This window comes from Pyxicephalus adspersus, chromosome 1, assembly GCF_032062135.1.
Source record: "Pyxicephalus adspersus chromosome 1, UCB_Pads_2.0, whole genome shotgun sequence".
Lineage (NCBI taxonomy): Eukaryota > Metazoa > Chordata > Amphibia > Anura > Pyxicephalidae > Pyxicephalus > Pyxicephalus adspersus.
In genome coordinates, this window is record NC_092858.1 from 105,538,840 (window position 1) to 105,566,081 (window position 27,242).

The 27,242-nt window shown below is 36.2% G+C and overlaps 1 protein-coding gene across 2 annotated transcripts in view; it reads left to right on the forward strand.

The window, feature by feature from the left end:
- ITPR3 (inositol 1,4,5-trisphosphate receptor type 3) overlaps positions 1-27,242 on the forward strand; it is a 187,055-nt gene that overhangs the window by 139,114 nt on the left and 20,699 nt on the right. For both annotated transcript variants that reach the window (XM_072422560.1, XM_072422566.1), the window contains exons 47-55: positions 3,354-3,464; positions 4,400-4,592; positions 8,178-8,303; positions 10,488-10,660; positions 11,352-11,516; positions 13,561-13,741; positions 14,012-14,119; positions 22,209-22,330; positions 23,729-23,894. In XM_072422560.1, coding sequence (XP_072278661.1) covers positions 3,354-3,464; positions 4,400-4,592; positions 8,178-8,303; positions 10,488-10,660; positions 11,352-11,516; positions 13,561-13,741; positions 14,012-14,119; positions 22,209-22,330; positions 23,729-23,894 — 1,345 coding nt within the window. The remainder of the gene's footprint in view (positions 1-3,353; positions 3,465-4,399; positions 4,593-8,177; positions 8,304-10,487; positions 10,661-11,351; positions 11,517-13,560; positions 13,742-14,011; positions 14,120-22,208; positions 22,331-23,728; positions 23,895-27,242) is intronic.

The window sequence follows — 27,242 nt, forward strand, 5'->3', positions numbered from 1 at the left end:
ACCTAGACAAAATACTCTCTAATTATTGAACAAAAGTACGATTCAGACCCCGACGTGTTTCGCCAATTGGCTTCTTCAGGGGATGACCTCAGACCGTTAACAAGAACTGTAGAATGCAAAGAAATACAGAATACCTTTTTCAGAATGTTACATCTCATTGCATTCACACAATCAATCAATCATTCAGTTTGTGATAAAAAATACTATAATAGAGAATGGATAATATATTGGTTTTCTGAGTATCAGTAAAATGAAATCATGTCTAAAAGATTATATAGGATTCAGTTAACAATGTGTATGTTAAAGTATATGTATTTGATTCATAAAGGTATATGAGTCTAAAGGTATGCTAATAAATGAATAATAATGGGTTAAATTAAATTAAATTGACTGTTCTTGCTGTGATGGTTCATACATGGAATTAAAACATGACTAGCGTTTCCAACATGAATTTCTAAAAGTCTAAAATTATCATAAGTTAGTAATATATACAATTGGAGGATATAATTTACTAATTATTTAATAGTTAGAATGGTGTAGTTTGCTCAAAAAGACTAGATAGGGTTAATATAGTTAGTATGAGTGAAGCTGAATGTGCCCTATTCCTAGTTGCCCTACTCATCAGCTACTCGCATTTTGAAAGCTTGTTTAGTCATGGGAGAAAGGCAACTAGCAATAGCTTCACTACACGGTTTGCACATGCACGAGCCTTTCGATCCTTTATGCACTTCCGGATACTAACTCTTGGCTTTCTCTCACCTACTACACATGCGCAGGACTTCTGAAATCTCGCGATTTTTAGTATAATTCTCCCACAACGCCATCTACATGCCCATATAAGGCGGGAGATGTCAGATCTACTTTTTTCACCTAGCCACGCTTTGCATCCTACTGAAAACATGGTAAGTTCTTCTTTGGAGCAAGTTTTTTCTAAGCATTATACTTTTTAACACCCTTTACCAATATATCAACATCTTGATAATGTTATGTTTGAGATGTAATCACCAGCTCACAATAATAGCTTAACAACTAATATCATGTGAAACCTCATACCAACTATGTTAACCATATTAACCCTTTCTAGTCTTTTTGAGCAAACTACACCATTCTAATTTTTTTTGAGTAAATTATATCCCCCAACTGTATATGTTACTAACTTAATGATAATTTTAGACTTTTAGAAATTTCTGTTGGAAATGCTAGTCATGTTTCAATTCCATGTATAAACCATCACAGCAAGAACAGTAAGTTTTATTTAATTTAACTCCATTATTATTTATTCATTAGCATACCTTTAGACTCATATACCTTTTTTGGATCAAATACATATACTTTATCATACATAATGTTAACCGGATCTTATATAATCTTTTAGACATGATTTCATTTTACTGATACTCAGAAAACCAATATATTATCCATTCTTTATTATAATATATTGATTATGAACTGATTGATCGATTGATTGTGTGATTGCAATGAGATGTAACATTCTGAAAAAGGTATTCTGTATTTCTTTGCATTCTATTGTACAGTTCTTTGTTAACGGTCTGAGCTCATACCCTAAAGAAGCCAATCGGCGAAATACGTCAGGATCTGAACCATATTTTTTGTTCAATAATTAGAGAATATTTTGTCTAGGTGAAGTGTCAGGAATCCCATGATGCTAATGGGATAGACTCAATCTCTTTCAATGTATATATGAACCTGTTGGAAACTTACTATGGTAAACAATATATTTGATTTTGTTTTGCGGCAAAGTAAACTGCTTTTCCGTCCTCATTTCCATTTTTACATTACTCAAGGGGGTGGCCATTATACTAACATACAAATTGAACCCAGGAAGGAGAAATAATCTCATTTCCTTCATTCAAGCTACATTGTTGTTAAACAGGACAGCTTTAGCCAGTCTGTTATTGGGTAGTAGAGGAGAAGCAGCACAATGACAGGGTTGCCCTGCACTGTATGTTCTTATAAGTGTGTTCCTTGCTACTGCAGTACAACTTGACGGTCTCAGATTGCTGGCCTTTCATCTGCAAGTCTAAGTATTATTGAGCATGGTATTTCAGCAGGATACAGTTTAACACTCCAGGCACTGCAAGTACCTACATTTGATGTTGTATAATGGAGTCTCTGTACATCAGAGCTGGAGTATAAAACAAAGAAGCAAATCAGTTCCTATGGTGACAAGAAGCATGCTGAATAGAAAGCATTGTAACAGAGAATTGATCTCACTTGCATAACTGCAATAAATTGTATTGTAAGGTCTGCTTGAATCTTGCTTTAGTGCATTAATATTATAATAATGTCCCCATCCTAGAATCATCCTTGTAGCAGAAGTCTCCACAGAGCTGTTATTTATAAGTGAAAGACGATGTATAGGAAACATTCTCATGTTTTAAAGAAGAATTGAAGGGAAGCATGAATTGGTACAGAAACCATTGATCTCTGTGGCATAATATGCCTCCTGTGTCTACATTTCTTTTTGGAGATTTAAGACAGAATAAGGTTAGCATGTTGTTCCTTTCGCAAGATCCGTCTGTGCCATATGCTTGGAGGGTATATTATTCCACAGAGATCAATTATGTCTGTGCAAGTATTTGTCTGTGCCTTATGCACCAATCTTTATTCCTATTTATTTAAAAATACATTTGTTTGTTACAAAAAATGCAATACATCCTTGTTTCTATTAAAAATTAAGCGTTAATAATGTTTTAGTGGAGTATTTTGCCTGTTTTGATAAAACAGGCAAAACACTCCATGTACAAGTTACTATTTAATTAAGATCATAATGGTATGAAATTCCAAATTATGTTTTAATTATTATTATATTGGCAATAAAATGTTTTTTTGTCTTTCCAAGAGTAATTTTAAGATTAATGATGCATTCATTGGGGATGCAGTGATTGTGAATAATTATAGTAGACAGGTCTTAGGACAGCTCCTAGATCTGTGTTTCTCAACCAGGGTTCCTCCAGAAGTTGCTTGGGTAATAGGCAATTTTTGTTTAAGTGACACAAAACCAATGATCTTTTTTGGCTATCTTTATAGGGTGACATTCTCCCACTGACCAACAATGTAAGAGGTATTTTTCCTACTCTCCACCATGTTAATATACTGTGAGTTGTGTATATACGTAATATAGCAGGAATTTCCTGAAGACCTGAAAGTTTTTTAAAGGGTCCCCCATGTAAACAAAAAGGTTGAGAAAAGCTGTCTTAGATCAATGCCATATCATAAAATAAAGTTAAAGGTTTAAGTAGGAGGCTTTGAATTTTTCACCACTGTTTAATCAATTCACTCATGATTAGCTTTGAAATTAAAATATATGTGTTTTTTATAATTTCTTGCAGCTAAGTCTGAATAATAAACAACTGACTCAGATGCTGAAATCAACTGCCCCTGTACAGGAAGAAAAGGAAGATGCATTGGTATATTATGCCAAGCAGACTGCACAGATTGAGGTGGGTATATTGTCACAGAAATAAATGCACACATAGTATGTATGTTAGAGTTTTGATGATTAATATTTAGGTGTTAATGTATGAAGAACAATAAAAAAGTGCATTGTAGCACAGAAAAAATGTTCACACTGACAGCAGGAACACACACTCATGTGTGGCTTCTGGAGTTGACACCTTGCAAACTACACAGCTACCCGCTACTGCACTGGTTCCTAAAGAATCATCTGATCATTTTACATCAGGCAGCAGCGGGCAGTATTCCTAATGGCTTGCTGGTCTTGGGGGTTTTAATTCCCATCAGACACCATTCTGAAATTGTTTTGCAAGGTAAACATTCAATTTTTAGCTGATTGCTTCTAAACTTTTGAATAACAACATTTTGAACTTATGCCTGCTGCATTACCCTTCAATGAAAAGTAGGTGTACAGATGAAGGCACACAGTTTGGATGGGTAGGGGATAAACTGAAAGAGCAGCACAGTTTTCCACCATGCACCAAAAATAAATGCAACAGCAACATTTGAGGCTGGAGTTCTGCCTTACACAGTTAAAAAATAAAATAGATATAGATAGATAGATTGCTTGGCCTATTTTCCATGGTAAGCTTTAAAATACATATGTAACTAGGTTGTGGGTAATATTTCACCTTTTTCGTTTCTCTACTTGTCAAGCAAGGGAAGAGAAATATGAAGCTTTTTGCTTAATATTAATTTTGGTAGTCACTGACCCAGAACTAGTATACAAATTGTGGGTTCTGAATTCACTCATTACATGTTTATTTCAGATCAGTTATTCAGAGAATTAGAATTAGTAAGCCAGCCAGACACCAAGAAAATCAACAATGGAAGCTGTCAAGGGTCTCCCAGCTTCGCCTCAAATAACAGAATGCAGAGCTACAGTTGTGAAATGAAAGTAAACTGATTTTGTTTTTCACAGATTGTGCGTTCAGACAGAAGCATGGAACAAATTGTGTTCCCTGTTTCAGACATCTGCAAGTTCCTGACAGAAGAGACCAAACACAGAGTGTTCACCACCACAGAGCAGGATGAGCAAGGCAGCAAAGTTAGCGATTTCTTTGACCAGTCATCGTTTCTTCACAATGAGATGGAGTGGCAGAAAAAACTGAGAAGTAAGCTGTTCCCAAACACTGTTTAATGGAACATGGGAACAAACTGTTAAATGGGTTCAGCAGTTGTATGCTAATGTTATCAAAATCAGTAGTGCAATTTTTAAATTGTGAAAGGTTTTGAAAATTTGTCGCTGGAGTATACATCTGGAATATAAAAAAATCTTTACTAACAGCAGCTCTATAGAACAAGTTCAAGCTCAGAGCAGAAATGAATCATGTTTACTACACCATTTTCTACTTTAATGTTCTGTACTTCTGCACATGCTCCTGAGCATGGACACTTCTAGTGGCCTGTATCTGTAGTTGAAATGTTACTACTTTTTCTAACTACAGGGAAAAAATGCCCCTAATTAATAGGTCAGTACAGTTTGGAATGGAGGTCTTGGCCGCTCCTTCCGTGTTGATCTGGGAGCAGCTACAGCACTTCAGAATGTACTTTCTTCTTTTTTGTTTTGTAGCTTCATGTGTAAGGTACCAGATGCTAATACCAGAACATGTTTACAGAAACACAAATAATGAATGTGGTTCTTCAGTTGGCTTAACTGCCTGGACTGGGAAAAAATAATCTGGTAAAGTAAGAGTTAGAAAAAGTACACCAACAGCAAAGTTTATCTTCTCTGTACTCCCATTTCTTTATCCAGACATTGTTGGATTACACCAGTCCACCCAACTTCCTTTTGTCTTTAATCGTGTCCACAATTCTGCAGCCTCTGTAAGGTGGTCTGTGTGTGTTGTGGTTGCAGTAGATTAATGCATGGTCTACTATATGAAGACATATAGCATTCTACATATATGAAGACACTAGTATCTTTAGAAAATAGTGTACACCAAAAAGACCTGGAATATGGAAAGTGAACGAACCAGCATACCTAGATACAGAAATAACCCCATTCTTTTATTTTATATGTGATCCAGAAGCTTTGCTTAGCCTGTTGAAATATTGTATTAACCTACATGTACACTGAAATATACCTACATCCAAACCGTTTAATCCATAAAATACCCCTGAAGAAGCCAGTGTAGGTGAAACACGTCGGGTGAAAGAGACTGACATGGTTATACCAATGACATTAACATTTTTATGTATAGTATGGATATCCCAATCCCATGATTATACAATAGGCAAAGGTATACAATCTTGTGATTGAATGTAATTATGTATGACAAACTATATATGAATACATAATTATAACCTCAGCCAACAAAACCCCATTTCTTTCTTTTTTCATATAATATACTACAGCAGCAACTCATTAATTTAACAATTTACCTCTTTGAGAGATTGGGATAAATCCTCTCTTTGGTTTCAAGTTAAATACATGGACACAGGCCCAATGCCTATTGACATAGACCATACCAGGGCTAACAATAGGCTGAATACACATTTTAAAGGACTGTGTTGATGGGCTTTGATGTAGAAAAGTAGCTTGTATGGAGATCCGTTCAAGGCACCCCTGAGATAAATCAGAAATCATTGCAGGTGCAGTTGACCAACATTTTACCTACTCAGCTGCTTTTGTTTTTTTATAAACTTCAGTATTCTGACACAAATAAACCCCTATCAACACTGGTCCTATATGAAACTTTGAGATGTATACAGAAAGTACAGTCTACCTATTCACTGCTTGAACAGTTTATCCAGACACTGCTATACAATGCCAGTTGACCCTTTTGTAATATTAAGGTACATTTAGTGAACTTTACAACTTTAGTACAGATGCAGTGTTTATTTGCATTTAGCATTAATAGCTTCCCTGATTGCTTCCAATTAAACCTTGAAATACATACCTGCCTACCTGCTCTGTAGTTCAATTGTTTATCCTGGCATGGCTGTACCATACCAGTCCACTCCAGTCCCTTTTGTAGGATTAAGGTAAAGTGAGTGAACTTCAAGATTTGCTGTTTATTTAATAGCATTAGTAGCTAACTGATTTCTTTCACATATTGTCAGCAATTGCTTTTTAAGAAAAAGTTTGTGGGGAGAAAGAACTAAAGAAAAAAAATGTCGCACAAGCAGAGCCACATAAACTCGCATTGAGTACTGTAGAGCAGTGGTGCCCAACCTTTTTTCATCTGGGGGCCGCTGTTGACTGTTGAAAACTTGCGGGCCACAATGCAAATAAACATTAAAGGTGTTTGAATAACACTTGAATAGTTTTAATTTAAAATTAAATTACATTGAAATGTTTCTGGTTACCGAAACATACATGCAACAAATAAAAGTAATGACAAATCAATAGATAGTTCTTGGATTATCTTCAGGGCCCTAAATCTCCCTGTTTCTGAGAAGTTAGGGTTCACAGAAGTTAAGTGGCCAGCTATGTGTGACAGGGTAGCCCGGTATGATAGATATAGGTTTTCTGTGTTGCAGCATTACAATTTTAGGGGGAGTCAGCCACAAGAGTCCCCACTTATCATACTTTTTAATAAACCTACAGCTCCCCTTTCAGGAGAAATTGGGATTCAAAAAACATAAGGGGATATGTATATGTGACAGGGCACCATGCTTTGGTAGAGGGGATACAATTTTAGTGGGGATGGGGGGGGGGCGGTGGCCACAAGAGTACCCTACTTATCCTACATTTCCCTTCCCCTACTGTTAAAGATTTATTGGGGTTCACAGAAGGTAAGTGGCAAGCTATCTTGTGATAGCGTCGTAGTGATGACATTTTTAGGGGGAGTTAGCCACAAGAGTCCTCCACTTGCAGTTACATTTCCCCTTTCTTACAGAGTAATTGGGATTCATAGAGAGCAAGGGGATAGCTATGTGTGACAGGGTAGGCATGATACCCTGATAAGGAAGGGGGGGCAATTCCTGCTGGCTCCCACATTTCCAGTTGCCAACATCCCTGTGTTCCAGAGACATTGGGGTTTACAGAATGTAAGTGTCCAGCTATGTGTAACAGGTAGCTCGCAAGCCCCTCAGTCCCTCGCACCGCAGCAGTACTGAGAATCTCCCCCGAGCCAGGGTTTCATGTCATGAGAAACTGGTAGCCACATCGCAACCTTACCACCAACCTGAATGCAACCTTGAAGTTTTGTCTTGTAAACTTTAAGGGGCACCACAGTGCACAGACAATTGGCAGTACCCTAATGTTTATTGTCATGAGAGTGGCCCCCTGGGTGTCCCCAACATGCAAACTCAATTTGGGGACCCTGGTCTTGATATAGCCCCCCTTAATGTGAAAAATCCTTGATTGTTGTTAGGATTTCATGCTTGTGACCTTGTATCTGGCAACTTGTTACGTGTAGAGGGCTTAAATTTGGTTTAGTTGCAGCTCTTAGGGTCCCCTGTGTACCCTAAGTAATTTTACATTTCTATGACAATCAGTGAAGGAAATATGAAGATTTATATGCAGGGATAAAGACAGCTGTTTGAACACAGACACAGCTCCCATGCTGCTCCTGCGATTATCTCACAATACAAGGTGGGTGGGGAGCAGCTCCCTCTCCTGGTAGCACATTTTATACTGTATTTATTTTGTATTTTTTTTACGATGTGTTTATTATAACTTCGTTTTTCATTCAATAAAAACGTATAATACATAAAAATAATTTCAGAAATTAATTTTCATTTTTTTTCAGGTATGCCTTTAATGTACTGGTTTTCTCGAAGAATGACCCTTTGGGGAACAATTTCCTTTAACCTGGCAGTTTTCATTAATCTGATCATAGCCTTCTTTTATCCATATGTGGAGGGAACGTCTATGGGTAAGATACACTATTCCTATTATCCAGCAACTAGCTACAGATAAAACCTATTTAGATTAGCTAAAATGCCTATTAAAATGCCCATAAAAAAATTATGACTAGAATTGGATGTTAACATACCAGTTCTTGATGTTACCATAACAGACCTTCTTTGTCTTAGTTTTTTTTTCTTAAATAAGGACTGGTTCCTGTTTTGGGTATTATTATCATTAATAAACAGGATTTATACAGCGCCAACATATTATGCAGCTCTGTATATTAAATAGCGGTTGCAGATGACAGACAGATACAGACAGTGACACAGGAGGAGAGGACACTGCCCCGAAGAGCTTACAATCAGAGTATTGAAGATTCTTTTTTAATATTATTATTATATTTATTAATAATAATAATAATAATAATAATAATAAACAGGATTTATATAGAGCCAACATATTACGCAGCGCTGTACATTAAATAGGGGTTTATTATTATTATTAAAAATATTAATAATATTAATAAACAGGATTTATATAGCGCCAACATATTACGCAGTGCTGTACATTAAATAGGGGTTGCAAATGACAGACAAATACAGACAAAGACACAGGAGGAGGAGAGGACCCTGCCCCAAAGAGGTTTATTGTCTTTAGTTTCAAAATAAAATTGACTTTTAGTTGAAGCAACATTTTTATTTATTTTTGTTAGCTGATACTGTTGATAGGTCTCTAGTTTTGTGAAAGCCCCATAGTTTATGTTTTGCTATTAGCTGACATATCAACACTGTTGGTGCCTGTAAAGCACAAGTTTGCTGTATGCCTCTCTGGGCCCTTCAGACAATTCTGTCATAAGTTCTGTGGTTAAAAAAGGCATTTCTAGTCTTACAACAGTGAAACCAATTCTACTTCACCCAGAAAATGCATTTAAAAGCTGAACTTTGTGCACCATTAAAGAAATAAGTAGGAGGTAAAACTCAATTCCTTAATAAAAATAATCCCCTTTAGGTCCTGCAGAATTTCCTGTGCAGTGTAACTGTTCTGCAAATGTAAATAAACATTGCCAGTGTACCTTTGGAAACATGTGAACGAATAAGGATGCCTCCTTAGCTATTCAATCTTCCTTAGAAACAGCAGCACCTTTCCTGTATGAATCTTACTGAAAATGGCTCACCAAAAACATTGCCCACAACCAACCCAGAATTCTAATTTCACTTTAAATTTTGTTCAGACTTGTACAAGAGTTAGTTAGCCAATTACTAAATAAAGGAGAAGGAATACTGGAAAATCTTTCCAACAAACTTTTTGGGCAGTTGTAGAACATTAATGCAGGCTGAGGATAACAGGGACAGTGTGAACATTTATTTTATTTTGTTATGGTATATTGATTTTTAAGTAAACAACTTTTTTGTTTATGTTTTTCTGTGTGCATTTTTCACAAAATGTATTGTACAATACCGTCAAATACACATACTTATGAACTTGCATGCATGTCTAGTTCCTCCTGAATGTATAATGGTTTTGTCACTTTTTTAAAAAATATATATTTTTTGTTTTTTTAGGCATATAATAAATATTGGATACCAACTTTTTGTTTTTATTTTTCAGCAGAATGCTGTTCTCCTGACTAATTGATTTTCCATGCTTTCCGTATGTGCTTTACAGAAAATGTCTTATGTTTACAGAACTTAGTACCTAAAACCCCACTTTTCAAACACAGGGGAATGAGTCAGGGAAATGTTAGGTCAGTGCATATCAATGCACAGATGGTTTATATCTGTGTGTTACAATGCATTGAAATGTGTGTGTGTATGTTGCATTACAGTGCAATCCAAAAGAAATGGCATATTAACTCAGCACATTGCCAATCAGTGTTATGATGTGCCAGTCCTGTTACTATAGCACATAATTGTTAAAAGATCCAAAAATATGACCCAAGAGCATTACTGTTCTCTTTAAAGCCTCTTTTTTATGAACACTGTTATATTGTGACAATGGGAATTATTCATAATTTTTATAATATAAGTGATGTCACAATAGATTGCTACAGGTACACAGTATATTATCCTTCACAGGATGAAAAAACTCAATGATTCTACATTAAAATTTCTGTTCACGTGTTTATAGCATTTATTATGTATTTCATAACCTGTAATGTAAGTGAATTCCAAAACTACTCTCAATAGTATGTTGTTGTCTGTTTTTACAGGAATACTGGATTCACCTATAATTTCCCTTCTTTTCTGGGCCATGGTCTGTTTCTCGGTTATGTCTCTTTTCACCAAGCGCTATGGTCTACGACCGCTTATTGTAGCATTAATCCTGCGTTCTGTCTACTACTTAGGAATAGGTCCTACGCTTTACATATTGGGAGGACTAAATGTAAGACTTTTATCAATACTATTGATGATGAAACATGATGTTGGAAGGGCAACTAGACAGTGTTTAGTGTTATTTATTGCTGTTGATGGAGAGGCCATGGAGATGGACTTTGCAATTCTTTAAAGTTTATATTTCAGTAACTTGACTCCTTTATCCTTCACACTGAGATCCATGACCTCCAATGTCTCTAATGCCAGTTACTAAATACCAGACTTTGTTCTAGTTTTGGAACAAAAATATATTTTGAAATATGTATTTGTGTTTGGAAGAATAAAACAAAGTTGGCTAACTTATTGGCCTGATAATAATCTGTAATACCATGGCACAGTCATTAGATAATAAATATCTTGTGTTTTTATTAATAGGAGTTCCAAACATTTTCTGCATTTTTTTGGATTTGTTTTATAGTAAAATTAAAAAAAAAAATAAAAGCAGGGTATGTTTAACTTTTATTTATTTAGGTAGTATACAATGTGCAGTGACCTATAGCTTTTAATCAGAAACCTGCCAAGAGGTGAACTAGGATTGGTCACTGTAAATCACTGTCTTTTGAACCATAATAAACACATTTTTCTCTCAAATAAACGTAACAATCTTAATAATGATGATTCTAATGTAAATTGAAGCTCATTAATTTTAGTAGGTCAGGTTCTGATCTTCCAGTAGTAATAAACCTTCTTTTTCGTTGCAGCTGACAAACAAAATTGTTTTTGTAGTTAGCTTTGTGGGCAATCGCGGCACCTTTATTCGAGGCTACAAGGCAATGGTGATGGATATGGAATTTCTTTACCATGTTGGCTACATCCTGACTAGTGTCCTGGGAGTCTTTGCTCATGAGCTGTTTTACAGCATTCTGGTATGTGCTGCCACAAAACAAAGCTTAAACAACAGAAAAAATATCTTAATCACTGGCTGGTACAGATTTTTAGAGTTAACTGGATCTGGCCCGCTAGAGACTTGTGAATAGTTTTGCTATTAGTTGCCATAACAAACAACTGTAGTTACTGTCAAGAAAGAAAACTCTGCATATGTTTATTAAAAGGATTTTAATTTCTGTATATTCAAGATTTACACACCTCTTTCACTTAGTACTGTTATTTATGCCTAGCTGGGTATGGAATCTCACCTTTCTCTGGTGCAGTTTCATTTGCACTTACTTGTCTCCACCATACATGTGAGTGGACAGTGAAAGGAGAAGCAGCATTTTGATAAGTCACTTCTCTGCTCCCTTCTATTAATATGCTCCACACATATATCTGATTGCCTCCTTGTGCTCCTGTTCCTTGGGCTTTGCAATAGGTAGTAACCAAATCAAGTAAATCTAATTTCACTACTTGTAATTAGGACACCACATTTAAGGATGTACTGGTAGTCCCTGAGTGAGGACATCTGACATACAGACGACTACTAGATACGAACAGGGCTTTATGCTTGTTCGTGTGCAGGACAGAGGCTTGATGGGCGGTTTGCATGACTTGCAGAAGAAATATTTTGCTAAACACAGTAAAGACTGAGCTCTTCTGCAACATTTTATAACTCTTTAATGACTAAGACAAACTCTGCAGTTGTTTCTTTTGGCATATCAAAGCACAGCTTGCTCCAGAAGTAATGAATGTCTAGGCTCCATAAAGTTTTTTTGCTTTGTTTTTTTGCTTTGTTTGTGATTAACTTACAGTGAGAATTTTATACAGTAACTGACACCACACTGCCTAATATGTTAAGACAAACATCTGTCCTAAGTACATTTATTAAAATAATGTACATGTTCCGACTTATATACAAATTCAACTTAAGAACAAACCTACAGTCCCTATGTCGTATGTAACCCGGGGAGTACTTGTACTAATGATTAAAGAGCTGTAATACACTGTGTCTTTTATATCTGCCTGGAGTTTAGCTTTATGTATGTAAAAAGGTGTTACATGTTACATGTAGATTATTAGGACAATGATAAATGCATATTTAGTATTCATGACATAATTAGAGAGAGACTGATATAACTGGAATATGTTTAATGAGAAGTATATTACAGTTCTTATTGCATGCCTATTAAGTCAGTAGCACATAAAATACAGAAGTCTGTGTTTTTACCTGGAATTATACTCAGGGATGCAAGACTGACTCTGAATGCAATGGTTACCCATTTTGTTTCTCAGTATAGGTTTCCTTTACCAGGCATAACATTTTGTGTAACTATGTTTGTTACATTTTTTGTATGTTGCATGTATATACATTATTTTATATTAATATATCTACTAAAAGCAGCTATTATCCAGGCAGGCATTGAGGAGGTTACTGAAATAAAGCATTGTCACTTTAATGTTCTTTTAACATGTCTTGAGCAACAAGTCTGCATCCACCACAGACACTGAAATGACTTAGTAAAGTCACATGCTGGGTGCCATATGTCATGTCGTGATGTTTCTTACACAAGGAAATAGAGGTAGTATTTCGTAAACGACATTTCTCTAGAAAAGGTGGCATCAATGGTAAGTATCTTGGAAAAAATATAAAGTTGCTTGAGATTTCACTACACAGGAAATTACGAGCAAATCGGATTTCTGGCAGGATTGGTATTTTTTTCTAATTGTTGAAAATGTAATTGACTTGTAAAAAAAAAAATGTAAAAACAAAACTAACGCAACCACTGTATATATAAGCAGGTAGGATGCAATATATTACAATTTTTTTTTTGGGTGTATATACACTTAAAGCAGTATTTAGCTAGAAAACAGAATACTGTACAGCACATTACAGAATAGCCAGTAAAAATTAGTTCACTGAACTAAAAACATTGATTTTCTAAACCTCTGTTATTTATTATTACACATTGTTAAAGCTATACAGTATTTCTGTCAATGGTTTCCCCATTAATTTGTGTTAATTGCCTCCCACTTCAGCTCTTTGACTTGATATATCGCGAAGAGACGCTGTTTAATGTGATCAAGAGTGTGACACGTAATGGACGATCAATTCTTCTGACTGCCTTGCTTGCCCTAATTCTGGTCTACCTCTTCTCCATTGTGGGATTCCTCTTTTTAAAAGATGACTTTATTATGGAAGTGGATCGGCTACCCAAGGGTGAGCTGGAGGGAAAATGGTTGATATTGAACACTCAGAATAGTTCTGCCTAAATCTTGCCCAATAATTGCTTGCATAAGGTATTAGCATTTCAAGATATTGGCAGCAATATGACTAGAAGACTTTAATTCTGTGATTTGTACTATAGGGTTGACTTTTATGTCAGTCCATATAAATGCTTTATTCATCTTGTGCAGTATAAATTACTGTGTCCTGGTCTGAAAGGCAATAAAACCATGAATGTAATTCAGATCAGTCTGTTTTCCACAGCTCCCAACACAATGACCCAGTCTTTGGGATCACACACCTTTGCAGAATATTGCAGCAAAGACCAACCTGACTGTACTGCGGATGTTACAGTACTGGATAATCCAGAAGGTGATTATATACACCGTATTGTATAAATTACCAATGTCACTTTTTATTTGCTTCCATTTCATATTTTGATGTTTTGCATTGTTCACAGATCTGTTCTCTCACTGTCACCCTTTATTGCTTTTTTCCATTATGTAATGCTTTTTCTTAGAACCACAGGGTCTATTTATAAAATAATGTACACAAATTCCTTACCCCGACTGTGCAGAAAAGTGTAGAATTGCAAATAATAGGAACGGTAAAATGATGAGCATGCAAAACATTTCCCTGCCAAAAGAACAAAGCTAACAATTTACTTCGTAAAAACAGAAGGATTCAAATGCAGCCTGGCATGTGTTAACTGCCAGATACTCCCTAGCTAAAAAAGGGTCACCACCTCTTGAAAGCTTCAAACCTCACTTTAGTATATATGGGCATACTGCATATAATGGATATTGTCTTGTTGTATGAAAAATAAAAATTTTAATACAAAATTATCAAAGCTGTACAATCCTACCTATAAAAAAAATCTTTATTTGACACCTTCAGCTTCAGTTCTGATGTTTAAGCCCGATACTTCAGCTTGTTTCTTGGACCACCTAAATTATGAGAGTTGGGACTTCTCAACTACGTAACAATAAACTTATCATTAAGTCAACTTCCCATATTGTGCTATTTAAAGGATCTTACAATTTTATACCTAATCTACTAAATGTTTAGGAGAAAAAACAATTTTAACCATTTTGTTGCCATGGTTGTAAGGATACTGGGACAGAGCAGAATCTATCCATCCATGTAGACAAGCTTCCAGTATATGTTGTGTATAGGGTAAATAATGATGCTACAGCAAACCCCTAGGTATGCAGAAACTAAACTTAATATTGTTTGAAAGAATACAACAGAAAGTGTTTTTGGGCTAAATATATTCCATGGGCTTTTTATAGAGTATAGAATACAACATGACAATTTAAATTATACAATATCACGATAGCATGCTTGTTGAAAACCCCTTCCTTAATCTGCAGTAGAATCATGCAGTAAGGAGGGGTTTTTGTTTCTTCAAAACTACACAAGTGCTCCTATTTCGGGGAAAAGAAAAGCTGTGGATCCTGGGATATCTGTTAGATAGACAGGATCTAATTGATAATTTCTAGATAATATTGTCCTTTAGTCTTTTATACCCGACGCGTTTCACTATAAAGGCTTCCAGGGGATTTTTTTGAGACCAATATTAGTTTCAAGTGATAAGATTGTTTGAAGAAAAAGAACGAATAGGTGAATGATGAGTCAGTTTTTTGCAAGAAAATTATAGTGCAGAGTATAAAAACTTTTAAGGTGACTGCTGCTTAAGGGTTGTTTATTCCTAAAGATATTGTTAGGTTTCACTCCCTGTGATAGTTGTTTATTTTTCTTGTACAGTATTATTGTAGTATTGTTCCATCAATTCTGGAGGAGAAAAGATTGTCCCTATCCTAAAGGTAGTTCTGAGCCATACATAGTAACATACTTGTCTCCACCATACATGTGAATGGACAGTGATAGGAGAAGCAGCACTTTGATGAGCTTACTTCTCTGCTCTCTCCTATTAGTATGCTCCACACATTGCAATATATCTGATTGCCTCTTTGTGCTTCTGCTCTTTGGGTTTACAATAGGTAGTAACTAATTGAAGTAAAGACCTCTTTATAACTGACTTCTGACACTCAGTATGCATACACTATGCATCAATGGAATAACGTCAAGTGATACATAGACTTAGACAGGGAAAAACACCTTTTCCAAGTCTGTATGTTACTATGTATGGCTTAGAACTACCTTTAGGATACAGCCAATCCTTTCTCCTCTAGAATTGATTGAATAATACTACAACAATACTGGACAAGATAAATAACCAACTATCACAGGGAGTGAATCCCAACATTATCTTTAGGAATAAACAAGTGCAAGTACAATATTTTATTGGTAAATAAGCCTCAAATTTTAAGGTCAGTCTGACAGAATTTAAGTTAGAAAAAAATGAAAGCTGGCAGCTCTTTATTGCATACGAGACATGCTGTGTCTTCTCCAATACTAAAATGTTGCCTGCACATTCTCAATTTCAGTACATAAAAATCTTTAATGATGTGAGACATAATGTTTAACATATATACTCAATATAACTAAGCATCCTTATGCTTCCGAATCCAAAGTTTCTGGGCACAAATGCAGTTTCTTAACAAAGAGCTGTATTTCACTATCTGGTCATTCATTCTTCCCCAGCTTGACACACTCAGACCTTGTTCCCACTTTGTATGGTGTTGTTCACTGCAATTCACACAGTGTATGCAAGGGCATTAGACACTGCATAGAAGAAAAAGTCATTGTGCTTCACTCTGCTTGGCAAAGCACACATTTATTATTATTTTGGCGCGCTGCCCCATTTAGTCCAATTCAGTTTAATGAATGAGATTAGCATCATAATGGACAGCTACGCAGGCAGCTGTGCATTTCAGAATAACATATAGTAGCATATTTTTTTACAGTGGATATGAGGCTTTAGAAAATGTTTTCACAGTGAAGTAATAAACATAAGCAGCATAGGAGTCCAAAATGACCAGACCTGATCCTGCAGACCTGCAGCCAGGCTTGTCAAATAACACAGGTCAACATGTCATTTTCATCAGATATAATTGTATGTGGTGGTATTTTTGATGCAGATTTGAAATCTGTGTTCAGTTTTTCTCTAGCAGGTCTAGTTTTTGTGATGCAGCTAATTAAATATTGTGTGAAATGCGTTATAAATAGCCTTAACATATTACAACATTTAATGACAGTTTTCTTTTTTTAAGGTTAGACCACACTAACTGAGATTGATTTCGATTGTTATCATGCCTAGAAATTGTCTTAAAAATCCAGACAGTTTCTGTTACGTGTGTGGTTCATTCACGACGAAAGTACAACATCACCAAATTACCACAGAATTTAAAAAGATATACAGATTATATTTCGGCTGTCCACTTGGTGACCAGGATAAATTTTGGGCTCCACATGTCATCTGTACCAGTTGCCAACGAACTGCGTGACTGGCTAAATCGGCGTAAAGCAGCAATGCTATTTGCAATCCCGATGGTGTGGAGAGAACCGCAAGACCATCTAATCGACTTCTATTTTTGCTGCGTCAACAAAAGTGGATTCTCAGGTAAAACTAAGCACAAGATTGTATATTCCATCCCCGATTCTGCAATTAGGCCTGTTCCCCATGATGATTCATTCAGTTCCAGTACCGCCACATAATGGAATTGCTTCTGTAGAAAGTGATGAGGAATGCGTTGGAGTTGCAGCCAGTTACAACCCCGAATAATCTGATCCTGACTACTTAGCCGATGAAGATTCAGAACCAGAGACCTTTACACAAGCAGAGCTGAATGATCTTGTTGGTTATCTAAATCTCTCCAAAGACAAAGCAGAACTTTTTGCTTCAAGGCTTAAACAGAAGCACCTGGTTGCACAGGGTGTAACTGTAACTCACTACAGAAAATGAAATTATAACTTAACAACGTTCTTCACTAGTGATGGCTCATTGTGCTACTGTCATCTACAGTGATGTAAATGCACTCTTTAACAGTTTGCACAAGAGCATGTTCCATCTGAATGGCGTATCTTCATTGATTCCTCTAAAAGAAGCTTGAAAGCAGTTTTACTGCATAATGGTAATTCCAAACCAAGTTTACAGATTGCCCAATGCGTTTAACTAGAGGAATCCTATGACAACATGACGTTATTACTTGAAGCCATCCAGTATAAAACACACCAGTGGAACATCTGTGGGGATCTAAAGGTCATTGGCTTGCTGATGGGAATGCAAGGAGGATTCACAAAATATTGCTGTTTCCTTTGCCTGTGGCACAGCCGATCTACGGGAGACCATTATGTCAAGCGTGATTGGCTACCAAGAGATACCTATAACCTGGAAAAAGCAGTGTCAAGTTTCTGCCTCTGGTTGATCCACATAAAATATTTCTGCCACCTCTCCATATCAAGTTAGGCTTGATGATGAACCTTGTAAAGGCCATGGGTAAATCAAATTCCATTGGTTTTCAGTACCTTGTTGAAAAGTTTCCAAACTTAAGCACTTAAGCCACAGATTAGGTCTGCAGGATGATGTTTTCAAACAGTCTCTCTCAGCAGCTGAGCTAGAAGCTTGGGATGCATTCAAGTGGCTGTGTGAAAATTTCTTGGGCAACCATAAGTCCCCTGCATACAAGGAAGGAGTTCAGAATTTGCTTGATTCATACCAGAAACTGGGTTGTCGCATGTCATTAAAAATACATTTCTTGCACTCACATCTAGAATTCTTCCCGGAAAATCTTGGTATGGTGAGTGACGAACAAGGAGAACGTTTTCAGCAGGGCATTCAGTTAATGGAGCACCGCTACTAAGGTTTCTGGAATGAAAGTATGATGGCTGACTACTGCTGGATGCTGTACCGTGACAATCTAGACAAATGGCCTGATTCATCAATGAAATGCGCGTACGCTCGACGCGTATGTACGCGCCGGTCAGCAACCTCTTTTAGCACAAGTCGGGCCCCGGTTCTAGTGAACTCGCCTGCCGGTTTCCTGCAAAAATAAACAGAGATCTCGAATACGCCAATTAAGGCGATTATTTTTCAGTTGCGCGATTCAGAAGGAGATTTTAACCTCAATGGTGAGGTGATAGCAATTGATTAGCGCACACCTGCACCCTGTTCTTTGCGCATCTCCAGTCCATTTTTTTAGGTCAGTTTGAATCTTTAATGCTTGATGTTTTTTTGTGTAAGTGCTACTTTTTTATGTTACATTCTACTCAATTACAAACTTGCTTCATTTATAGTTACATTTGTTGTTGTTACATTTAAATTCTATCACGCTGGATATATACTAAGTGGCACTTTCAAATATGTCATCACACAATAGTATGAGTGTAAAAAAATATGTGACCAAACATTTGTGACCTGATAAAAATTTTGGTGGTTAATCAAGTAAGTTTGCTTGGATGGTATGCATTGATGTGATTTTTTGTAATCCTCATGATTGTTAATTCTGTTATCTGTTGCTGCAATGTTTTTGTGCCTGGTTTGTAATGCCAGTTTCTGTAGTTTAGCAATTCTTCAGCAATGTGTTGTCATTTGTCCACAAGTATTGAGTACAAATGTCTGCATGTCCCCCTCGTTGTCTTTGTCCATTGTCACATATTGGTATTTGAATGCATTATGTACATAGTCCTTTTCTGAATAATTTGTCATGATTTTTTTTCTTTTTTTGTTTTTTTAATAGCCGGACATTTGCACTCATGTTTATTTGCTGCCACACAACTCGCTCCCTGAGGAAAGGGAAAGCCTGATCAGGATTTCCCTTTCCTCAGCAACTCAGGGAGCAGAGCAATCAGCAAAAATGCAGCAAAATTCGGTTCGGGTATACCCGAATTTGAACAGCCATATTCGGGTCGAATATAGGGGACAACCCGAATTCGAACATCAACACTATTAATGAGGACTGTGCAAAAGTACGGTGCACTTGCACCAAACAACTGAGTTTGAACAAGACAATTGTGCTGTTTTTAGCCTTACAAATAATTAAGAGAAAGGAACAGCTTAAAAACAATCACAATTGTCTTTTTAAACTGTGTGTCCTGGGAGATTGGAAAGGAGATCACATAACAAAAAAACCCCCAAAAAACAAACAACAACATTTTACAAACAACTTTATTCAAAAGAAACATTTGCTAAAAGGGCACAATAAAATATAAAAACACATCAAAACCAAAAAAAAAACACCACTTAAATTTACACTAAATGACAAAAAAAGTAAAAAGAACAAACAAAACACATGTAAACCCACACTTCCATGTAAAGCCAAAATAGTTCAAAAATGGCCCAACAAATCTTGCATTAAAAAAATACTTACCATACCAATATGCAATTTTGCCCTATCAAGGGTGGAAAACTGGATTAGAAAATAATTATGCAGGACAAACATTGAAAAGTGGTAATAAAGGCAGAATTTTGCAATCAAACAATATGGCCACAAACACAATAACAGCATTACAATTGACTTCAAAATTGCAAAATGGACATTAAAACATTCAAAGTAAAAAAAATAAAAAAGAAACTATTGTGCTAAATGGTAAGCAAAGTATCAAATTCCACAACATAGATTAATTAGGATAACACACAAAACAACAGCCCCTCCAAGAAAAGAAAAAAGACAAAAGGAAAAAGCAAGTTAAACCACACCCTTATATATGCTCAAATTTAAGCGCACATGTGATAGAAATTCACTTGCAATTAGCACTTGCGCAGTCTGTCAAAAATGGCTTTGTTTTTTTTTTTTTACAATTGGACATTTCATTATCATTGATTGATATGATCCTTTAGATTTGTACACCAGTAAACAGATATTCTATTAATTAAAAAAATTAAATAAAGTTGGGGAGGATTTAATGTTAAAAGTATTTTCTATATGTATATATATATATATATATATATATATATATATATATATATATATATATATATATATATATATATATATATATATATTATATATATATAATAATATGTTAACAATATATATTTAGTTATATTATAATATTATATTATATAATATTATATATATATTATATTAACTATATATATATATATATTTATATATATACTATAAATATATATACACACACATATACATCTGTAAGAAGCAAAGAAGAACGTGTGTGTGCTTGTGACTTTTGTGGGAAAATCTAGTCCGATGGTAAAGCCGAGGTTTCGCCTGCGGAAAGTCACAAGATTTACCCCCGGACGGCTCCTCCGATCAGGCATCGTAAGCGTTTAGATAGGCGCCTATGTAGAGGAGCTGTACTCAGTTAACTCTTGCTCAACAGGAAAGAAATAAGTCATTTTAAAATATGATTTTTTCTTAGCGCATATAGATGTTTTAAACATTTGAACAGCGCAAACATTTTTTTTAGGGCTAAGGGTAATATGTGTGTCATTAGAAAGAATGCTTTTTTAGGGGAACAGTGACTTTTAATGCAAGCTCGCCAGTGTCAAACTGCCAGGGGTGCGCGGCTCCAGCAGCGAGATCATTTCTGATACTTCCGCCCGAATATGCCAGCGCCTGTAATTTAGTTGGTGAATTGAGCGAAGGCTTCTGATTTTGGATCGCGAATACGAATGCGCGACCGAGCCTCAAATTTTGCTTGGTGAATCAGGGCCAAAGAGTACACAATAAAATCATACTCTAAGCATTTCTAAAGAAACAATGGTACCTGACTGGCACTTTTCAGTAGATCATTACCACAATGTGCCTTATTTTACTTCACACTGAGGAACTATTAACATTCACTTTAAAGGTGCTTACGATTTAGTACAAAATACATGCACGCACAATGTTACCTATAATAGTACTCATAACTCAGGAACTGTACGTGTTGGGGAAAAACTGAAATCTGCTCGAAATACTGATTTAGAAAAGTTTGCTGTGGTTTCTGATGATTATCAAAACTAATTTTTTGTTGACCTGTGTAAACAGTCAATCCAAGCAACATCAGTTTGCTTTCCTGGTAAAAAAAAAAATATCAAGCAAACTGCCTAAATCTGGAAAATATTGTATGAACCTCCCACCCTGGTTACAACCATATATATTTTCTGTTCTGCTGCCACTATATATATATATATATATATATATATATATATATATTTATATAACACACATTTACATACTGTATATAGCAATAAAGGCTGGCATCATCCCATAACAGGGATTATGCATGCAAGACAGACTGCGCCCCAGTTACATAGGGAAAACTCTACATTTGAAAACTTCATGGCAAACAGCGTGGCATATTATTGATCTTTTTATAAAGGAGGTTGGAACACATAGTTTTTGAAAGTGCCTATAACACCTACAATTTACAAAGTATAGGAACGTGGCATTTACTACCTAATAAATCAACATATTTATTGGCTGAGAATTAAACTTCAACTTTTGACAAAAAGATCCTGCTCTTTCATTTATTATTTTATTTTGATCTTCTGTGCTTGCTATATTCCCATTCTTTATCTTTATTTAATTTTCTCTATACCTCAACTTCTTAGATGAAGACGACGACACGGAGAGAGCGTGTGACACGTTGCTCATGTGCATTGTCACAGTACTTAATCACGGTTTAAGGAATGGAGGAGGTGTTGGAGACATTTTAAGAAAACCCTCTAAAGATGTAAGAAAAAGGGATTTAATTAGCCTTTTAAGGAAGTAAGCTGCCAAAACGCATTTACGTTGTACAGGCTTCTCTCCCGTGCTGAAATCACTCATATGATTTCACTGTACACAATCAGCTTCCAAGATAGGGCCTGATTTATTAAGGCTCCCCAAAGCTGGAGAAGATACATTTTCATCAGTGAACCCAGGTGATACAGCAAACCTGGAATGAACTTTGTAAACGTAATTTGCTATTTGTTAGCAAATGTTTTCAATCCTGAACCAGATCTATTGCTGGATCACCCAGGTTCACTGATGAAAGTTTATCTTTTCCAGCCTTGGAGAGCTTTAAAAAATTCGTCCCATTGTGCATAAGATGCAGAAAGTCAAGTAGAGCCAGCTATTTTTCCTTGCTGTGAGACAACCAGCATCATCTACCCCTTTCCACCTCAGATTTACTTTCAATGTCCAAACCCCTTTAATTAATTGGATGTCAGCCCGTCATGTAGCGGAGACTTGGCATCAGGTGGGCCTTACCTAGGGCAGTCTGCATGCAAACTGGCAATTGCTAAAGGCACATTTAAATTTGCATAAAATTTCCCAAGAGCCAGCCCCCTGCTTGCATCAGGGTTTTTGAGTGAAGTACTGAAGCAGAGCGTTGTATAGTATTTTCAGGAAGCAATGAACTGCATCATCTCAACTCCTCCCACTATCTTGCCTGCATTGCACACTGGCACAAAAACAGTAATGATTTCACCGGGACTAAGTCAAGGTGGTGGAAATGGTAGTGAAATGTTAAATTTAAAAATGGAGGTAATACAATATATATATATATATTTATATATATTAGCTGAATTAACTTTCTGGGTTTTTTTGTCATGATTGGTTGAATTGTGACAATTGGAGGGTTCGCTAGAACTAACCTGTTTAATTAGCTGTGCATGTAAATGATTATTAGCCTGGTCTTTGCCAAAGCCTCAGATAGTGAAGATGTTGCGCTGCAGGCTGATACTAGGTTGCCTCCTCTCAGAAACACACCTAAAAAGGGTTAACAATGAAAGTTAGTGGACATTCATGTCGAGGGAGAAGGCACAAAGGAGGGGAAGGCAGAAAACAGGCCAGTGAGACAAAATAATCCAGCCAGAAGGATAGAAAGCTGCAGCTGCAGCCAGTGAACCAGGCTCTGGGGGAAATCTCCCTCAGCCAGTAAAAAGAAGTACTGCAGGTCAGGGTTTAACCCCTAAACTTCCAGTCTCTCTCTGGTGGTGAGTGGTAGCATTACAGGTTTCAACAAATTGTTCCACCACCTAGTTCGTTCTTCCAACCAATGTACAGCACAAAGTAGGACCTGACATTCTGTAACTTTCTTTTTTTCTTTTTATCAAAACTTAATATGTTTTTTAATATTTCCCAACAGGAATCCCTCTTTCCAGCCCGAGTGGTTTATGATCTCCTGTTTTTCTTTATTGTCATCATCATTGTCCTAAACCTCATCTTTGGTGTCATTATCGACACATTTGCAGATTTGAGGAGTGAGAAACAGAAAAAGGAGGAGGTGCTGAAAACAACATGTTTTATTTGTGGTAAGTTTTTTTTATTCCCAGTGTAGTATGTGATCTGAATGTGATCTCCAGTGCCCTCCATTACTTGCTATTCATTAAAAGACAAATACGAAGTGTCTATCTATATATATACAAACCAATTAAAATGTTTCAACCTATCAGACAAATTTAAAATTATCTGAACTTCCATCACACTTTTTCATTGTAATGTCATTTTTTAATGTATGTACATCCAAATGTGATTTTAATGTGCTTATCCTAAGTCAGCAGTAGAGACAAGATATATTTAGTCTGTTTCAGCAAGCTGGGGCAACATTCAAGAATTTTCTAGTATTTTAAGCTTTACTCTAGGCTCAAATAAATATATTTATTAATCTCCACAAAAATAAACCTCAATCTACTTTGGGTTCACCAAAAATCTTTTCAAACCCAGATACCAGCTTGTTAAAGTAGTAGTGAAATTATCCCTGTGAGGAGCATAGCCTGTGCACAAAACAGGTGACCTTCTAGGTATCTTCATTGCATGCAGCAGGGGCATCAATTGCATGCCACGTGTAACAGGGACACATTATTTTTTTTCTTCCTATATGTATGATACCTTTTGTTAAGTGTGGTGCCACCAATAGATTTTGCCTTCAGTCTGAAAATCAAATTTAAAGTCTCTTTAGCCTAGAAGAATTCTAAATTGGCAAGTTGATGGGCCAGAAATAGGAGAGGATCTTCAGTGTGTTTTAATGACTTCCAATGACACTACAGAGTGTCTTTGGAATACTGCAAGGGGGTGGATACAAAACTAGTCACCCTGCAAAAGGAGAGAGAGCAGCAGTGATTAGTCTTTATTACTGGACACTTGTTTTATGCTAGATTACTATAAAGATATCATAACAAAGCTGTAAATACAAATAGCTACAAACTGACCTAATCAGCAAACTGCATTTGCCTATTGACAAAAGCCTAAAGCCCCTGTGCTGAGGACATCAAGCAAGGGTTTAGCACTCTAAAATTATGATGATAAAGACTAATTCAGTGGTCACCTGCTCTAGCCACCCCATACCATCTGTTACATCTTACTATTGGTGAATTATTTTAATGAACAGCCCTAATATCCTGCAGAAAACAGTTGGGGACCAAGATGCTGGTTGAGTTTTAGTTTGATTGGCTCTCACACACTTCACAATAAACACATCCAATGTACAAAGAGCCTGCACTATGATGTAAATAGTAATTTAAAATGTTTTTCATTGGCACTTGCTTGCTTTAAATACATTTAATTCAGTTTCTATGAAAAATAACAACCTAAATCACAACTATGCATTCTAATATTGCATGTTTTACCCCATTGTATTATTGCATTGGGCTTGAAATTTGATGTAACCCAACACAAAAATATGAATTGGCTCAAGGAGTAATGAGGTAATACCGTCACAATCGATGTTTCCTTTAAATTATTGTAACATGTCATAAACACTTCTTATACCATTGATCAAGATTGTATTTGATTTCCATGTTCAAGCTCTACTGTTGTACAAAATCTCATAATTTTGGATGGCTTCTTTACTATATTGAAGTCATGTTGTGAAAAGGAAATTGATAATTATTACAATTAGATAGTATGCATTGGATTAATATGAAAAGTATGTGCAGTAAATGAAACTTTATACTGGAAACATTTATTTAAATACATTTGCTGTAGTCTTCACACTAATGGTGAACTCTGTGACTGCTGCGTGATGATTAAAGCTTTCAGCAGAGATGTAATTTGTCATATTACAGCCAAAGCTTCTGAGCTTCTTCCTGATGTTTTTCAAGAGGAAGCCAGAGATCTATTTGTAGAGCTGTGACCACAGATATTAACTAGCTGAGTTCAGAAGGACAGATGGCATAATGACAGCAGAAGTGAACATTGCAGTTAAAGAAGGGAAGAAAATATAATGTAGGGTTTATAAAGATTAAACATATGCTGTTTTTCTTTGTTCTACTTGTGGGTTTGATGCGTGTTTTAATCATGTGCCTTTGGATTTCTCTTCACTTTAATTCTGAGGATTGTGAAGTGGTTCTTTTGGGATAGTTTAATATCATAACATTTGTTAGTCATTCCTAATGGCACCTAATAAACCCGCTTACCAGCACATCCTAAAACACAATAGGTCATTGCTGTGATTTGTCTCGTTACATAGAAAAGCTGAGAATAGAAAAAAAATACTAAAAATTACACTGCAGTCATAAAAGAGTGATATTAGCAGCACCAATACTAAAGTAGACTGTGCCATATAAACAATAATCATTTAGTACTAAGGGGCCTATTGTTTGCCAGAGAAATATACCCTACAACATTACAACACTACCTCCTTCCTGGACCAATAATACAAGAAACAATAGATCCATGCTTTCATGTTGTTTGCTCCAACAGACCAGATCATTTTACAATTTTCTCTTGTCCAATTTTGGTAAGCCCAAATGAATTGTAGGTCAGGTAGCCATTTTTAGCTGAAAGGAGTGGCACCCGGTGTTGTCTCCTGCGGCTGTAGTCCATCTGCCTCAAGGTTCACTGTGATGTGCTTTCAATTAGTTTACACCATTCAGGCCATTTTCCCATAATTCTTGGCATCAACAAGACATTTTAACCCAGTGAAATGCTGCTCATTGAATATTTTTTCATTTTCTGACCTTGCTCTCTTAACCCGAGAGCTTTGTGTAAAAATCCCAGCAGATCCCGGAGGACTTTCTGTTCCTCACATCTTTAGCTACTATAAAGCAGCCCAGGTTGCTCGCCTATTAGTGTATCATGCTACGGTGGACACCCCATTGTGGGTATCTATTGAGGCAGTAGAACTACAATTTTCCCAATAGATAGACTACTTTGGATCCTTTCTTCATCCCATGGGCACATTTCAAATCCCCTGCTAAAACATACTAAGCAGATATGGGACAGACAAACTTTCGGGGGTCTAATGTCTCCGCATGCTCCGGTGCACCCACTTTCCACAATCTCTTGCACCAGAAATTGCAGCTACAGGCATGGGATTGCGGTATGAACTGTGGCCCCATGGTTTTTCTGATATCATCCCCCCAACTGAACTACCACCTTCCCTCTTCTGTCCTGTCACTCATTTTTTAGTGCAAGGTACAAAAAGGCTCATCCTACTTGCTTAACACAATATATGTTGGTGCTGTGAGCACTAAACTAGTTCTCTATATGGCTACTGTACTTTAACAAATGTATGTTTAATATAATTTCTTGATGCTGCTGTTTGGATTTCAAAGAGTTTCTCCCTCCTATTTCCTCCTCCTTTTTCGTTATCATTGTTTTGTTATTGTTGAACTTATAGTTTCTAGATGCTAAAAAAGATAGGTTGTGGTTGTCAGAGT